Consider the following 18,968-nt stretch of genomic DNA (forward strand, 5'->3'; position numbering starts at 1 on the left):
CAGATAGATAGGGTCCCATCTAGGGGGCTAACATGGAACTTATTGTGGTACTAGTGCTCGTGGTGATGGCAATTCAGGTTTCCTGATGTATTCATTGACAGGCAAAGAATTCTGTCAGGCAGCAGGGATGGATGCAATATCAGGTATACAATAATGTTATTGAGAAAGCATGCAAACAAATCCAAATCTTGAGGCAAATTCGAGGTCAAAAACAGGTAACGGTCAAACCTTTGGATGGGCATATGGCAATAAACATTGACGGGCACAATAAAAATCTTAACCAGGCAAAGAGAAATAGGTAACAGTAATGACTGTTAGCAAGGACACAGAGCATATGCATGAACTTTGGGTTTATGTGAGTATTTTATTTATAATAAATTAGTGTCTAGTGTCTTCTATCACAAACCTACAGCACTGATAGTTTATGGCGAAGGCATGCCACACAATAAAACATCGTCACATGGATAAATCAAAGTGGAAAGCATGTGAGAACAATCAGAAGACAATTAATAACAAGGGACAAGACAAAGTAAATGATCACATGCAGGCATGAACTGCTGGAGAACAAGGTGGGGAATTGTGACAATATTCTATCCTTAACGTAGAATTACTTCATAAAATAGTGTTTAACTTTCCTTTCCTTACACTCCATTATATTTTCCAAAGTGTGATACATATTTGTGTTACATTAGTTTATAACTAATTATTTTAGTCACTGCTTACCAGACTAAGATTGATTAGAAGATTCAAATTCAATACACAATCAATCTGTTTATATATCTGTGTGATATTATCATGAACAATTCCCTTAATTTACATCTCTAATAATATCTGTGTTGTAGAATGATGGAGGAAAAGAGATCAGACTTGCCAGAACCCAGCTGTTTGTCCATGAAGAGTGACCAGTCAATGGATCCCATAAATATAAACTTCAGAGACAAAGACACTTTTACTGATCTGAGGTCAGTGTTGTGAGGTGGCTTACACCAATGTTCTCACTCGGCTCATAATTAAATATTTTATTAATTTATTTATATTCTTTCACATTGTAAACATGTTAGTGTGAGTGATGAAATACTAAAATTAGTGTATAGTTTTAAGACGATAGTGTTAAATATTTGCCTCTGTGTTTATCAGGTGTGATGTGCAGCTATAAATATACAGACAAAATTAAAGGATGACTTTTATTCGTTCACAGACAAGAAAAGATGAAATCAAATATCAGCAGAAATCAGTTGGACTCCATATTCAAGGTGTGTGTGTGTGTGTGTGTGTGTGTGTGTGTGTGTGTGTGTGTGTGTGTGTGTGTGTGTGTGTGTGTGTGTGTGTGTGTGTGTGTGTGTGTGTGTGTGTGTGTGTGTGTGTGTGTGTGTGTGTGTGTGTGTGTGTGTGTGTGTGTGTGTGTGTGACCCTCCTTAATTGAAGGTGAAATGATTAATAATACAAGCTTTTATGGACATTAAAGGAGAAAAATAAAATAACATCTCTCACTCCTGTGTTTATGACCAGGAGCTGGAACACAAAGTCATCACTCTTTTAAAGAATGAGCTGAAGAGGTTTAAGAAGCTCCTGAGTCCTGATTACCCAGCAGGCACTGAGAGGGAGGTGGAGGACGAGAAGGATCTGCCCAGTGTCAGAGAGGGAGCACTGAAGATCACACTGCATGTCCTAAATAACATGAACCACACAGATCTCGCTAACACACTGCACAACAGTAAGAGCTCTGAGTCATGACTTTATTCCATCAGGTTCAAAATAGTTTTAGATATAAAGACTTTTAGTTTTAATTTTAGTTCCATGTACATCTGCTGATTTTATGTTCTGTCTGTTGTCCAGATTTGTGGTTATTCTGTACAGTGGTTCTGTTCCTTCAGTAATATTTAATACATCAATTAGGAATGAACAGCATCAACTGGAATAAATTTACATTTTATATTGTGCTATTTTTTTTAAAACGTGTTATTACTTTGTTTATTAGAGTCTATAGGTCCTGTATATCAGCCAAAGTTGAAGTCCAAGCTGAGAGAGAAGTTTAAAAGAATTAATGAAGGAATCTCACAACATGGAAGCTCAGCACTTCTGAACGAGATCTACACTGAGATTTACATCACAGAGTGTTGGAGTGGAGACGTCAATAATGAACACGAGGTGAGACAGATTGAGACAGTGTCCAGGAGACCAGCAACACAGGAGACACCCATCCAATGTAATGATCTCTTTAAAGACAAGTCCATCAGAACTGTGCTGACTAAAGGAATAGCAGGAATTGGAAAAACAGTCTCTGTGCAGAAGTTCATTCTGGACTGGGCTGAAGGAGAAGCAAATCAGGATGTCACCTTCATGTTCCCACTTCCCTTTAGAGAGCTGAATCTGATGAAGCAGCAAAATCTCAGTCTGATGAATTTTCTTTATCACTTTTTCCCAGAAATCAGAAAACTAGCAATGATTAACTGTGATTATTACAAAGTCCTGTTCATCTTTGATGGTCTGGATGAGTGTCGACTTCCTCTAAATTTCCAGAACAATGAGCTACTGCTTGATGTGACAGAGTCAGCCTCAGTAGATGTACTACTGACAAACCTCATCAAGGGGAATCTGCTTCCCTCTGCTCTCCTCTGGATAACCTCCCGACCAGGAGCAGCCAATCAGATACCTTCTGAATGTGTTGACCATGTAACAGAGGTACGAGGCTTCAGTGATCCACAGAAAGAGGAGTACTTCAGGAAGAGGATCAGTGATCAGATCCTGGCTAATAAAATCATCAGACACCTGAAGTCTTCAAGAAGCCTCTACATCATGTGCCACATCCCAGTCTTCTGCTGGATCTCAGCCACTGTTCTAGAGAGAATGTTGGGTGAAGCAGAAAGTCGAGAGATCCCCAAGACTCTGACTCAAATGTTCACACACTTCCTGATCTTTCAGATCAAACACAAGGATCAAAAGTACCATCAGAAATGTGACCCTGATCCTCAGCAGACCAGAGAGAGTATCCTGGCACTGGGAAAACTGGCTTTCCATCAGCTGGAGAAAGGAAACCTGATCTTCTATGAGGAAGACCTGAGAGAGTGTGGCATTGATGTTAGAGAAGTGTCAGTGTATTCAGGAGTGTGTACCCAGATCTTCAGAGAGGAGTTTGGGCTTCACCTGGGGAAGGTGTTCAGCTTTGTCCATCTGAGTGTTCAGGAGTTTCTGGCCGCTTTATACGTATATTTAAGCTTTATTTTTGAAAAGACAAATGTGCTTGTGGAGAAAAGCACTGGAATTTTAATTTTCTTCAGAACTCCAACCATTTCTGATCTCCTCAGGAGTGCAGTGGACAAGGCCTTACAGAGTGAGATTGGACACCTGGACATGTTCCTCCGCTTTCTTCTGGGTCTCTCACTGGAGTCCAATCAGACTCTCTTACGAGACTTAATGCCACAGACAGGAAGTAGCTCTCACAGCAAACAGGAAACAGTGGATTACATCAAGGTGAAGATCAGGGAGAATCCTTCTCCAGAGAAATCCATCAATCTGTTCCACTGTCTAAATGAACTGAATGATCATTCTCTAGTGCAGGAAGTACAAACTTACATGAAAGGTGTCGGTTACAGACTTCTCAGTGGAACCAGTCTCTCTCCTGCTCAGTGGTCAGCTCTGGTGTTTGTGTTACTGAACTCAGAACAGGAGCTGGATGAGTTTGATTTGAGGAAATATGATCCATCAGATGAATGTCTTCTGAGGCTGCTGCCAGTGGTCAAAGCCTCCAGAAAAGCTTTGTGAGTATTTTATTTAAAAATGTTTTATATTATGGTTTATTATTTTACTGAACTGCACTGTTTGAATTAATGCTTGCTTATTGTTAATTTACTTGTCTTTATACAAACTTCTGTTAAATGTACAGATAATTATATCACTTTATACATTAACATGTTATTAAAGCAGTGTTGTATAAAGTACTAGAAAGCAATATTTGAGTAAAAGTACAAGTACCGTACTAGAAAAAGACTTTGGTAGAAGTGAAAGTTACCTTTTAGAATTGTAGCGGCTATCTTGCGTTGTTAAAAACCGCCGAGAGGCTGAAGCAGGAACTCAATGCATTTGCGACGCATATGAAGTATCAGTGAGGCAAACAGCTGTTAATAGTCCATTTTTATTGCACAGACAGATATTTCTTCTTTCAAAAGTTGTGTATATGAGTATGGTCAACAAAGAATACATCATCCTGACTCACCCCCTCTCTCCACCACACTAAGTGAACAGGTGACTAATATTCCTATTCCCAGGTAATCCCGTGACCCTCCACCATACTCACGTGACATTAATTTAACTCTTTCATGTCGCTTTCATTCCAGCCCCTAATTATTCTCAAGTAATAATTACATCTCCATAAATTAGACATGAAATCAATCAACAATAATGCATTAACATCATATAATGGCCATTTCTTCTTTCAAAAGAGAAAGAAAAAAAATAATCCTGAAAAAGTCAGGCAGAAAAAATTGTTCATATTTTGAAATGTCAGTCATCAAAAGTCAAAAAAATTCAAGCAACAGCAAAATTATCCATCTTCTGCTTCTTGTAAAAGACAGACCTTAGTTATTGGCCTTTCCAGACAGTTATTTTTTAGTTTTAACTTTCACATGACGCACAAATCCTCTTCTATCTGGAAATGTTTGAATTATGCGTCCAATAAGCCAGGAGTTTCGAGGTGCTATATTGTCCACTATGAGCACTATGTCTCCTGGTTTAAAGTTGCGTTTGACTCTTGACCATTTCTAACGTTCTTGAAGCTGCGGTAAGTACTCCAGGACCCATCTCTTCCCGAGCAAGTCTGACATGTACTGGACCTGTCTCCAACGTTTACGAGCATAAACATCTTCCTTTTTGAATTCACCTGGTGATAACGATGGTAAAGTTCTCAAAATCAACAAGTGGTTTGGTGTTAATGCTTCTAGGTCATTTGGATCAGTGGATGCTTTGGTGATTGACCATTGATAATAGATTCAACTTCACAAAGAACCGTTTGCAAACTCTCATCCAAATTCTGCAGCTTTCAAATGGAATTCAAAACTTTCCGTACAGATCAAATTAACCTTTCCCAGGTCCCTCCATAATGTGATTCAGTCGTTGGGGGGTGGGGTGGGGGGTTTAACATGATTGGAGGCTGTTCTTTGACTTGACCACGTCTTGCAATGAAACATTGAAGTGCGTTTATAAATGAATTTGTGTCCAAGGAGGGTGCCACTTCAATATGTATAGCCTGTATGGCTTAAACAGGTAAAAATCTTTTCACCACACTTCTACTTTTTACCTCGAAAGGTCCAAAATAATCCAATGATGGTAGGTCTGTCATCTGTTGGCATCCTAGAAGTGAATTCAGTCTTCAACATATGACACAATTAGATAGTACACTTCTTATTGCTGTACTTGCACCTGTAATCCAATATTGTCGTCGTAATTTAGACAACATATGATTACAACCACAATGTCCTACTTCTTCATGTACGTGTCTCAGGAGAATATCAGAAATGTGAGAATTCTTTGCTAGAATGACTGGATGCTTGGATTCTTCAGGCATTGATGCCCTACTTAATCTACCACCACCCCTCAAAACATCATTAAGCATAGGACAAAGTCAATAAATGTGGCTACCTTTCTTTACACTTTCCCCTCTTTTTAGATAAGCAAGCTCATCAGGAAACCAATTTTCTTGTGAGAGTCTAATAATCTCCAACTCAGCTGTCTCTAGTTCTTCTGGTGAGAGATAAGATTTTTCAAGTTGACCTTTGAAAATCTCCATTTCCTTTTCCAAAGAATTTCCTTGTTGTCCAACAGAATGAGCTGAAGCAAGTCTCAGTTGTTTCCTCTTCTGACTAAGAGATAAGAGCAGTTTCTTAAATCTTAAAATCCAAGCCATTGCCCTTTTCAAATGGAACCAAGAAGAGAAGTGATTAATAAAACGTTCAAGCTTGTCATCCTCTTCATGAAGCTGCACAGAGTTAATCTCAATACCTTTCTTGACCTCAGGGTCATCCACTTCAAGCTTTCCAAGGTCATTCAGATTGGCAGGCCATTCACTTTCAGAATGAAGAAGAAAGGCAGGACCTGATGTCCATGTCCTGTCTTTGAGAAAGACTTTAGCAGTCGATCCTCTAGAAGCAACATCAGCTGAATTGCTTGCTGTATCTACGTATCTCCACTGTGAAGCTTGTGAACCCTTGTGAAGCCGATTGGCTACAAAAATTTTGAATTTTGAAGTCTTGTTTTTGATGTATTTGAGAACAAAAGCACTATCTGTCCACAAAACAGAATCCTGAAGCTGCAGATGTAATTCCTTCTTCCATATAACATCCATACGGCTTGCCATCGTAGCAGCAATGAGCTCCATACGTGGGATGGTAACAGACTTCATTGGGGCTGCTCTTGACTTTCCCATAATAAAAGCACAATGTACTAGAGAATGCATATTGCGTGTTAGCAAATATGTCACAGTTCCATAGCCATCCTTGCTTGCATCTGAAAAATGGTGCAACTGTGCAAAGGTGATGTCACCAAAGTTTGGAGGTTTTAAACCTCTTGTAAGCTCAAAGCTTTCCAGAAGATGAAGTTCTTGAAGCCAGCATTTCCATTTTTGAACAACTAATTCAGGCAAGACATCGTCCCACCCTAAGTTTCCTTTGCAGAGGTCTTGCAATATTTTCTTAGCAGACAATAGTACAGGGCTCACAATTCCCAAAAGATCATAGACAGAGCTAATCATGGACAGTAATTCCTCTTCGAGTCATAGGTCTGTCTTTGATTACAATCTTGAACTTGAATGTGTCAGACTGAATGCCCCACTGCATACCCAACACTCTCTCAACTAATGGAGATTCCTGATCAATATTCAAGTCTTTTCCTGTCTGTTGCTCATCCACTTTGTTAGCCTGAATCCACCTTTGGCACATATGGATACAAGTTCCTGGTACAATGTCATTGCTTGTTCGACAGTTGCAATTGACAAGTATCTTATTCCAGGACGAGAAAGAAATTTACTTCTTTTCACATCCTTATTCATTACTACAGGATCATCCTGTATATTTCCAAAACACTGGGTCCATTAACACTTTGACTTGATGCTCTATAAAGTCAACAATATCAATGAAGGTAACTCGGAGGTTGTGTCTTTCTTGTAATTCACAAGCCATTGTTCTCCATTTATCCCGAAGTCTGTAAGGGAGTTTCTTTATAATAATCATCATATTGGCTGGCATGTCAAACTCACACATATATTGTACCTCCTCCATAACATTACCACATCCTCTAAGGAAAAGACTGTATTCTTGTAAAGCATTAATATCCTCAGCTTTAATCTGAGGCCATGACAGAGCTTTATTCATATAAGCAGATGCAATTTTCTCTTCATTTCCAAAATGTTCATGCAACAAATCTTTGGCTCTCATATATCCCCTGAGTGGGTCAATATGCTGACAACTTTGTACTAAATCCCTTGGGGGACCAACAGTATATTGTTCAAGGTAATACAGGCAATCACTGTAGTTATCAGTCTTACTCTCAACACTGTTCATGAGAGCTCTTTTGAATGCATGATACTGAAAAGGATCACCTTCAAACACTTTCAGATCTCTTTTGGGTAAGGATGACAAACATTGCTGTTTTAACAAGAGTGTTGTTATTTCATTTTGCTTACTCATTACACCATAAATGTTGCTAGGCACCTCAACATGTGGACCCAATGCATTTCCTTGTGTCCCTTGCTCCACTGTTTGGTGTCCAGAAGGATGATGCACCCCTATTGGGGGCTGTTGGCATCCAGAAGGATGATGCACCCCTATTGGAGGCTGTTGGCGTCCAGAAGGATGATGCACCCCTATTGGAGGCTGTATGGGTACTCTCGGTTGTACAACTCCTCCATTAGGCCTTACTCCGGATCCTAATCTTCGTGCATTGATCTATTCACATTTACTGGCATTTGAGGAACAAATGATTTAGCACTGGCATTAAGATTCTGTGTTTTCCTTCGATCTGACTCCAAGTTGCAACGTTTTCCTCCTGAATGTCCAGATTTATCGCTTGACACACTGAGATTTTAAAACATTCAGTTTGGCCATTTCAACTTCAATTTCTTCTTGCAGATTAAGTTGCTCCTTTCTTTTTCTTAGCTGCTCATTAGGTTTAATGTCATCTTGTAGTTTATCTAATGTAACAATGGATGAAGCTTGGACTGTCGCTTGAGGAATAGTAAACTCTTCCTGTGTTGAACCAGTTTCACACTGAACAGTTATAGCATTTTCCTCTGGCATCTTCAACCACTTTTGAACTGCATCTTTAAATGTATCAGTATATATCATGATGCTAAAAAACCATTCATTTTGTTTTTCCTGCTCATCTTCGGGAAGTAAAGGAATCAACATATCATGCAGCTTATTAGCATTTTCACAAAGTTCAACAAGAGTTTCAAACAGCATTTGCACCTGAGAGGCATTTTCCTATCTCGCCATCAGATTCTTTATCTTTGGAATCAACCCTTTAATTTTATTCACCTTTTCGTTGCCTTTGCAAACTTTCAATGTGGTTCTCCAAGGCCTTTACAGTGGGTTTGGCTACTCTTTTGTCTCCATCCATGACGTCATCAGCACTTGCTTCACTCATGTTTGTGTGCTTTCAAACGCATTAACAACAATCATATCACGCTTTACTTCCAACTTCTCACAGCATCTCAATGAAACGTAGACAAACACCATCACACCAAACACTTTCAAAAACATTGCAACATTATTTTCCATAACAACGAATTGACAAACAACCTATTTCAAAACACCAGGGGTCTCATTTATAAAACTGTGTGTAGAATCCCTACTAAAGGTTTGTGTACGCACAAAAGCCAAAAATGGCGTACGGCAAAAAAAATTCCGATTTATAAAACCGTGCGTACGCACACCTGTAAGCAATGTTCCCTTTATAAATCACAGATCACCCGCAGATGTGCGTACGTGAACCAGCCTCAAATCCCGCCCTGTACATGCCCATTTTTAACCATAAATAGTCAATGCAAATCACTGCGCGGGCACGAGAGTGGACCTCGTTATAATGACTTTCCTCTGCGCTCTGTGTGTTTAAAAATGGGGTGAGGAGCCAGCGTCTCAGGGGGTAGCCACTGTCGCCTGCAGGTTATAATCATATTAAAAGCAACATTGTTACAATTATATTAAAATCAAAATTGTTACATTTTCTACTTTTTAATATTGTTAAACTCACCAAGAAGCCAGCCATCACATAGCTACTGCGCCTGCATTTAGTCTGTTCCCTACACTGTTATGTGTCAAGATAAAGGAATCATGTGTTGAACCAGGCCAGCGTGCCACAATGTTTGTGAGGGTCATGTTGGACTCACATATGATTTGCACATTAATAGAATGCACATGCTTTCTATTAACATAAGCAAATTCATTTTCAGATGGTGCTGTTATAGCAACATGAGCGCAGTCAATTGCGCCGAATACATTTGGGAAACCAGACATTGCTGCAAAATTTCATTTTAATTTCGGCCTGTTCTCGCACAGTGCAGGGGAACTTGATGTTCCGACTACCCATATTAAGTATACCATTCAAAACAACAGATATTATGGCACTCAGGGACGGCTGTGATATACCAGACCTATAGGGTGAGATGATAGATTCCAATAGAATTATTTCATAAACGAAAAGGTTTTAGACACAAAGTTGAGGATTACTTATAGTTTTTTTTATATAAATAATTTAGCTGTCTGCCAATTCCCGCTGGAAACAGCCGGTTGCCAAGAACCCCAGAGTGGTGAGGACAGTGCCAGCAGTGTCAGTGCCAGCAGTGCCATCATGAAGCATTACATACCCTGGTCATCGGAGGATTTATATGTTTCTAGCAATTAGACTGATCGTTAACACCTTGACAAAATCACAGAATTAATTTGTGGGCGAAAATTTAAGACGGAAATGTTATAGTGAACACATACTTCTTCATGACGGTTTTGTAATGAACACTGTAATAGTTAGGACCGATGATGAGTAGCGATTCTGCTTCATGACTGTATTTGCAGGCTTTGACATTTTATGATATATGTACATTAAGAAAAATTCTGCAGTTCTCTAATAAATGGGTATTTCATGCTATTCTGTATCACATGTAGTCACGCCATCTCCTCCTGCGCTCCCGTTGTGGACAATGCGACTGTAAGGCAGCGCTGATTATTCATTCATTCATTCATCTTCTACCACTTATTCGAACTACTCGGGTCACGGGGAGATGACATACCCACCTAAAAAGTGGTACAGCTCCCATATACTTTGACACACAGAGGTGAGCCTGGTCTCATTGGAAAGAAGAGAGTCTCTAGTTTCTGATACAAAAGTGATTCTAGGCCTTACTGACACAGAGTTACAGAGGCTAGAATGGAGGTTTTTTTATTTCCGTCTGAGTTGTTTACCTGATAAACTGATTACATACATTGCTGTATTTAATGATGGGAGGTAAACAACAACTGAGGGTCATGGCCACATGTCTTGGCTTTCACCAAAAAAATTTAAGTCAAAAGACTCAAAAATGGAATTTATATGAATATTTTTCTGCGGACATGTCCGTCCGTTCATGTTTTTCTTGTTTATTTGTTTACCGTATAACTTTGTATAAAAAGACTGAATGCTTAGTTCAAAAGTCAACAAAAAGAATATAACAAAGAGAACCCCTCTGCCTAGAAGCCTGCTGTAAAAAAAAGGCCTGTAAACTGACACCCTGAGGTGTGAGTGTGAAAAGTTCGAGAATTGCGCAATAAAGTTGAAAAAAATTTATATGCGCATGCTCATTGCACAGCCCGAACTCACCAGATGTATCATGTTGCATCTCGTTGGAATCGTCTCCTTATTGGCTAAAGAGCTATGATGCTCGCGAAACATTAAATCACTACTGGAGGGAGCAATTGTCAGTCAAAGGGAGGGTGTCCCACAAAGGATGGAGAGTCCTCATTGGCTTCTTAGCTGCCTATCTCTGCACCACAGGCACCGATTGGCTCATGAGAGGGCTTGTTTGATTCGTTAGACCCTGGACTACAAATCTGACGCCTAAGTGTAGTTTTATAAGCTTCCAATGAGAAGTGAGAGCCGAAACAATGGACGGAAGTGAACTGCTGTTTACAGTTTTCGGTCAGAAACGTAATACTTGTGAGGCGAGCAAAGCGTTTTGGATTAAAAGGCTTACATATTCCAGTTCCTTGGACTCTTGGGGATTTTTTTACAAGCATTTATTTTGGAAAATACATTAAGATTAGTGACAATGTGAAGAAAGGGAAATTGCGTTTAAAGGTAAGTAAACAACCCGAACTAGTATGGGGTCAGAATTGTTTCGTTATTCTGAATAAATACACTATGATCCACAAATAAATATAAAGCGTTTCACAAATATTTTTACAAATTTCACAAAAAGAAATGAAATTCACAAATAAATAAAATGGGATTTGCAAATAAAAAAATATTTATAAATTGTATTTATTTGCGAATTGCTTCCTGCTCATTTGTGAATCGCGTTCTGTGCATTTGTGAATCACTGCACGCATTTGTGGATTGCGTTCTGTGCATTTGTGGATTTGAAACATTTCTAACGTCAAGAAGTGCACAAGAATCCACAAATAGGTGACTCCGCCCACCGTCTACTCCAGCCAATCACGTTCTGATTTACTCGCTCTTCACACTACCACTGGACCCATTGATGATGCTGAAATCGTTTCCAAAGAAAGCAGAATTGAACTAACCCTTAGTCCTGGTTACAATCCATACAGGGTTACCAAATTGGGCTCGAATCTGCGACAAATGTTTTTTATTTGTTTTTTTTTAAATCGTATTTTGCAGTACAATTACACTGTGATAGTGCGAGTAAATCAGAACGTGATTGGTTTGAGGTAGACCGTGCCACGATTGGTCAGCGCCACGAGACCGTTGTCCGATTGGCTGGAGTAGACGGTGGGCGGAGTCACCTATTTGTGGATTCTTGTGCACGTCTTGACGTTAGAAATGTTTCAAATCCACAAATGCACAGAACGCGATTCACAAATAAATACAATTTATAAATATTTTTTTATTTGCAAATCCCATTTTATTTATTTGTGAATTTCATTTCTTTTTGTGAAATTTGTAAAAATATTTGTGAAACTCTTTATATTTATTTGTGGATCATAGTGTATTTATTCAGAATAACGAAACAATTCTGACCCCATAAACTAGCGCCACCTAGTTCAGGTGGCTATCAAATGGTTAAATTACTATGACTGCTATAAATCATATTATGCTTTGTGTGTGGGCTTAATAAAATCCTGAGAGTCTAAGCTTTCAAACAGTATATAATTTAACCGTGTATTTAGAGGATTTAATGCTTAAAAGTTACAATGAAATTACAATGAAGTTGATGCAGTCTCGTCTCCTAGTGGTGGTGGCTCGTTCTCGCGACGGTGGCCACATAAGTGGTTTTAATAAACAAATGTTCACAAGACAAAGACCAAATCAATGAATGTTATTTATTTTTTATTGCATTCATATTTTGTTTGTGCTCAACTCTGGTAATAAGAATAGTGAAATTTCACTGCTTTTGGTTGCCGTCTTTACGGTTTTCCGCCGATTAACGTTATACTGTAGATAAATGCCTCCGGCTCTGACTGCGCGTGCACGCTGCGCTTGTCTGTGCTTCTCCGTAGAGTGTGCCGACGTGCAGTGACAATCTAGGATTGCCAAACCTCCCTTATTGCAGTCGCACACATTTCTTCTGATTTGATTTTGTAGTATCGAGTAACAAAGATGCTTAGTGGAAATATATAGCGGAGTAAAAGTATACATTTTATCTAGGAAATGTAGTGGAGTAAAAGTGAAAGTTGACATAAATTTAAATAGCCAAGTAAAGTACAGATACGTGACATTTCTACTTAAGTACAGTAACATAGTATTTGTACTACGTTACATTACAACACTGTATTAAAGTAACACATAAACACACCACCTGAACTCAGGTCCACTCCAAACACCCAGAATGCAGAGGCATCTGTATGAGAACGATGTGCACCAACTGGTTTTTTGTCTATATGAAATTAGATACATAACTTTGTTATATATAACTGGAATAACACGTACTGTAAAATAACACAATCGTATTTTCCTAAAACAATAAAACCAGTGCAATGTAACACTAACCAAACCAAATGACAGCAATACTGTGTGTGTGTGTGTGTGTGTGTGTGTGTGTGTGTGTGTGTGTGTTATGTACATGTGTTAATGGTCTCATGATAAATTGTATAAATTGTGGCACTTATGAAGACGTTTCTACTCCTGTAAACATGTTGATGTGGTGTCCTGTACTCTAAGAGAAACACATTTACAATGCTTTTGTGTGGTAAATACAGTAGTGTGTGTGTTATGACTGTGTGTGTGTTTGAGGTCAGTGTTCTGATATTTCATAATTTCTCTTCCAGTCTGTGGAAGTGTAACCTGACAGAGGAAAGCTGTAGAGTTCTGTCCTCAGTTCTCACCTCAAACTCCTCCAGACTGAGAGAACTGAGCCTGAGTGGAAATAAACTGCAGGACTCAGGAGTGAAGCTGCTCTCTGATGGACTGAAGAATCCACACTGTACACTGGAGAAATTGAGGTATACACACACACTCACACACACACACACACACACACACACACACACACACACACACACACACACACACACACACACACACACACACTGAGGTATACACACACTTACAGATACTAAGAAACTGAAATGTGGACATAGGAATCAGATTCACCTTCAACATTAATACCATATCATGAGTCTATTTATCAGAAGCTTATGTTCAGTGAGACAGTTTATTACTCGGCTGATGGAAACCTCATTGTCAGATATTCACATATTTCATTATGTCTCTTTCAGTCTGCGAGACTGTAATCTGACAGAAGAAAGCTGTAGAGTTCTGTCCTCAGTTCTCTCCTCAAACTCCTCCAGACTGAGAGAACTGAACCTGAGTAACAATAAACTGCAGGATTCAGGAGTGAAGCTGATCGCTGATGGCCTGAAGAATCCACACTGTACACTGGAGATACTGAGGTACACACACACACACACACACACACACACACACACACACACACACACACACACACACACACACACACAGATGTCCGATCCTGACTTTCCTCACAGAAAAATTTTCAACACCTGAACTTACTTTCTCTCTACTCTCATGTACCTGTATCATGTTAGATCTTGTTCCACCCCTCTTCTGTTCATCTTATTAAATGCATCATCTCATATGATCTGAGACACGTGAGTCTGTCCTAGTACAAATACTGTATAGTCTCTTTAAATGTTTATTCTGACATCTAAGCTTGTGTTTCATGAGACAGTTTATTACTTGATGGATGGAAACACCTCATCCATGGGTCAGATATTCACATATTTCATCATTTCTCTTTCAGGCTGTGTGTGTGTTGTGGCTGTGTGTGTTTGTGATCAGTATTCTGATATATCATCATTTCACTTTCAGTCTGTGCAGGTGTAATCTGACAGAGGAAAGCTGTGGAGTTCTGTCCTTAGTACTCACCTCAAACTCCTCCAGACTGAGAGAACTGAGCCTGAGTGTAAATAAACTGCAGGATTCAGGAGTGAAGCTGATCTCTGATGGACTGAAGAATCCACACTGTACACTGGAGATACTGAGGTACACACACACACAGACATGCAGATTTCCGATCCTGACTTTCCTCACAGAAAAAGGATTTTAACACCTGAACTTACTTTCTCTCTACTCTCATGTACCTGTATCATGTTAGATCTTGTTCCACCCCTTTTCTGTTTCTCTTGTTAAATGCATCATCTCATATGATCTGAGACACGTGAGTCTGTCCAAGTACAAATATAGTCTCTTTAAATGTTTATTCTGACATCTAAGCTTGTGTTTCATGAGACAGTTTATTACTCGACGGATGGAAACACCTCATCCATGGGTCAGATATTGACATATTTCATAATTTCACTTCCAGTCTGTGCAGGTGTAATCTGACAGAGGAAAGCTGTAGAGTTCTGTCCTCAGTTCTCACCTCAATCTACTCCAGACTGAGAGAACTGAACCTGAGTAACAATAAACTGCAGGATTCAGGAGTGAAGCTGATCTCTGATGGACTGAAGAATCCACACTGTACACTGGAGATAATGAGGTACACTCACACACACAGACACACACAGATACTGAGGTATACACACACAGACACACACATGCACACATAGTTACTAATACTCATCACAATCATGAGTCTCTTCATTTGATATTTTTATTCTGACATTAGTTGCTTGTGTTTATGAGACAGTTTATTACTCGATGATTCACTTCTAAGCTTCACATTAGTGTTTTATTAACATCCAAGCTGTGCTGAATTAGACAGGATGCTTGCATTAATCAGAAGGTGTGCAGGCCGAGGTGTAGGGTAAAACAAGGCTTTTCTCAGTTCCTGTAGTTTTTCCTTCCCTCTCCCTCTTTAAGGAATGTCCATATAAGTGTGTTGACTATGTCGGGCTGGTCCTGCTGAAGCCAGTGGCTGGCACCGGAGATGATGTTCAGGCGGAAGTGGTTGCGGATGTAGAGGCGACAGGCCTCGGCCATGTCCTGCTCGAGGAAGGCGTCCCTTTCACCCCACAAGAGCAGCACCGGTGAGCGTACCTCACTCTGTTTGAGGGGGAGGAAACTGCAGATGCAGGCAGGCACATGGCCACAAATGAGGTATTAAAACCCACATAAATAAACAGCATCATTACATAGACAGGGTATCCCTTAGGTTTTCTATCTGAAATGGGGTCTATTTTTTTACTATGTTACTTCATTTACAGACACGTTTTTTTTCTATTGACACAGAAAAGTTTACACAATAGTGAATATTCATTATGCATTTTCTTCTAATTAATTACAAAGATATTGTTTCCCTCTTTTGCCCTTGGCAATTGTCAACTTCCCCATACTTACTCACACAAACACATAAATCCACATTTGCCTGAGCAGAGGAGCAGATGAGGTACTTAGTCATGCATGTACCGAACATGCACCAACACATCTCAGTGTGTAATACAGAAGCTTCACAGTGTTTGTGTTTTGCATTGCACTGTGTTGCTGTTTAATTCGTAGCATCTTCTACCGAAAAATATACTGTGATGTAAATAGATAATGTGATATTTGTGAGGTTGACAGATGTTAATAGAAAGTGTAAATTGACTAAACCACGATATTGAGGCGTGTGCCTTATTTTTATGTAATGACAACAAACAGAATCTGATGTGAATCATATGTAGGATTCATATTCGACACAAGAGGGCAGCACTAGCTCAACTTTAGTTGTTGCGCAATACCACCACAAACCGTGGAAAAGATGGAGCAAGTCAACTGATAGAAATTCCTGTATAAGGAAAGGATGTGAAATAAGATGATTTGAGAGCAAGCATTACATCTGTGTTTAAGTAGAACCAGAAAGGAAGAATCCAGCTATTGCTTGATTAATATGTATCGGCAATATGCTTAATAATTTTATAAATGTGTGTGTATGTGTCACACCTGAACACATTTCTATAATAGTTGAGGGCAGCTGTAAGGGCTCCGGGCTGCGACAGGGCATACAGGTAGGCCTCAAGTTCTTCAGCAGTTAGCCAACGGCCCTTAAGCCCGATCCCAGTGCTCCGGCTCGTATACAGACTCTTCAGTGCCTGCACATACACACCATTAAGATAAATTCAATTCAACTGTATTTGTACAGCACTTAGTTTTATATCGGCCTTATATAAATACACAAATTCAGGAAATAAATTATATATTTTCAATTTAGATTCATCCCTAATGGGAACACAGGAAGCAACAGTGGTAAGTATTGTCTTCTTCAGACGATATGAGGAATAAACATTGACAGAACCTAAACTCAAAAAGGAAAACATAGTCACGAGGGTGACACTGGAGGGTGTGATTATAAAACGACTCCCTTCTATAACAGTGCACTGGTCATATGGTCAACTTGTGCAACTGCAAAACCAGGAACTTCATTCTACTTACTAATGGAGACTTGCATGCAAAACTTCAAATAAGCCTGATCATATAAAAACATCTGAATGCCATTTACCCACCCTACCATATACAGTATCTACCCTACTTACTTACTTTCTCTACTTTATACTTTGGAGAACCTACCCTACTCTACCCTACCTATCTAACCACCTTACCTATTCACCATACCCACTGTACCTTCCCACCTTACTTACACACCAAACTCTACCCTACAGATTACCTACACACCCACTCTACCTTCCCACAATACCATACACACCTACATACCTATCCTACCCTATACACATCCACCCTACATTCGCCTATTTGCTCATCCCCCCATCCATTCTACCCAGCATACATACTCAGCATCAAACCGTTCACATATCTTCCTACAATTATCTTGAACTTGCATCTGGTCAGTAATCTTTTACAATTCCAACACATTATGAGCTGCTTTTACATAATATTTGATTCAGTTTATGCTTCACTTGTAACCAGTGTAGTATAATGTAAATGTAAAAATGATGTGTTCAGAGTGTTTGGAAATAAAAGGATGCCAATGCAAGCTGACTGCAAGATATGGGTTTCTGTGGAATAAGCTGAAATAATAAACATAGTGGTACCGGGATTGTACAGAAGAGAAAGAGAGATAAAGAGGGAAAAAACATACATTCACACAGTCCCAGTCATTTACTAACTTCATTTAGTTTTAGCTAGACAAACTTCCATTTTTCTACACACATATTGTTGAAAATAATAATAATAATAATAAATGTTTTATAACTAGTCATGCCATTACAGCACTCTGTTATATCTCAGTATTTTGTCTTGGTCTGCACATCAGATTTGAAACCCAGAGAGACTGGGCTGTCAATAAACCAGTGGTATTAGCAGCATGTATAAAAAGCATCTGCATACCTGAGTGGAAGTAAACCAGCATTTATGATTTGTCAAGTGGATATACAGTAATGGATGTAAACAAATGACCCCATCATCACAAAGTCAAACCATGGCCTAGCCTACCCAGGAGTCTTAAAGAATGGTGACCAGTATTGGGTAGGATACTGTAGTTATTACAGTACATTTGGCTAATGAAATCTAATAGAAAATTTGTTCAGTAAATAATCCTATCTGCAATTTAACAATGTTAAGCCTAAAATGAAATCGCTAAGACTATGTATGATAAATGCAATTAAGCATCGTATCGTACTCACCAAGTATCTGTCCGACGTCTACATACTTGAACAAGAGTTCGATTGTTGATGGCTACATTAACTTGGTTGTAGGAAGAAAAAAAAACTGCACTTTGTTGATCACTTTGCACCTGCTAGCGAGACAGGTGAGGCATCTCACAAGGTGTCAAGATGAGAGTCCAACGTACCGTACCACACACTCTGCTACGATTACCTGCCATGCGAAATTTAAATCTTTTTCACAATTTTGTATTTTTAATCGTCCATCGTAAGATCGAAAATTTGTAAGTCGAGCTATCATAACCTGGGAAGTATCTGTATAGATTGTAGATCAGCACCACTATATGCATATTGACCTAAAATTATTTCACTTAACCTAGATTTAATTCAATACTAAACATTTACCCCTGCAACTGGTACAAACACACACATACATAAACACACAAACAAACAGAAGGTGAAACGGGTCCACCTTAAAGTCGTTGATGGAAAGCATAACCTCTGGAAAGCGTGGAAGTTGGAAAAAAAAGAAGTAACTGGACTTGAGCATCTGACTGGGGTGGCGAAGAGCATAATCTGAAGAGAAGACAAAGAAGAAAAGGAAAGGATAAATGAGAACATGAGGATGTTAAAGCACAGGAATAAGCATTAAGCAGAAGATACAGGGTAGAAATAAAACCAGTTGGCAAATAAACAGGGCAAAGAGATCTG

At 39.2% G+C, this 18,968-nt stretch overlaps 3 protein-coding genes across 3 annotated transcripts in view; 1 reads left to right on the top strand and 2 right to left on the bottom strand.

The window, feature by feature from the left end:
* Positions 1–18,968, bottom strand: part of cbwd (COBW domain containing) — a 67,033-nt gene that overhangs the window by 43,769 nt on the left and 4,296 nt on the right. The gene's annotated exons all lie outside the window — the stretch shown is intronic.
* LOC125138504 (NACHT, LRR and PYD domains-containing protein 3-like) lies at positions 1,582–13,635 on the top strand (the record flags this gene model as incomplete). Its single annotated transcript, XM_047799939.1, has 5 exons — positions 1,582–1,714; positions 1,979–3,732; positions 7,697–7,870; positions 8,145–8,155; positions 13,467–13,635. Coding segments are annotated over exons 1-5 (2,145 nt in total), but the record flags the coding sequence as incomplete, so codon positions are not given.
* Positions 15,364–18,862, bottom strand: LOC125146340 (epoxide hydrolase 4-like). The gene is made up of 3 exons (XM_047823041.1): positions 18,730–18,862; positions 16,582–16,730; positions 15,364–15,724 (listed from the first exon to the last, which is right to left on the bottom strand). The coding sequence occupies exons 1-3, from the start codon at positions 18,805–18,807 to the stop codon at positions 15,484–15,486; spliced, it is 468 nt and encodes a 155-aa protein (XP_047678997.1). The 5' UTR covers positions 18,808–18,862; the 3' UTR covers positions 15,364–15,483.

This window comes from Tachysurus fulvidraco, chromosome 14 (genome assembly GCF_022655615.1).
Source record: "Tachysurus fulvidraco isolate hzauxx_2018 chromosome 14, HZAU_PFXX_2.0, whole genome shotgun sequence".
NCBI classification, from domain to species: domain Eukaryota; kingdom Metazoa; phylum Chordata; class Actinopteri; order Siluriformes; family Bagridae; genus Tachysurus; species Tachysurus fulvidraco.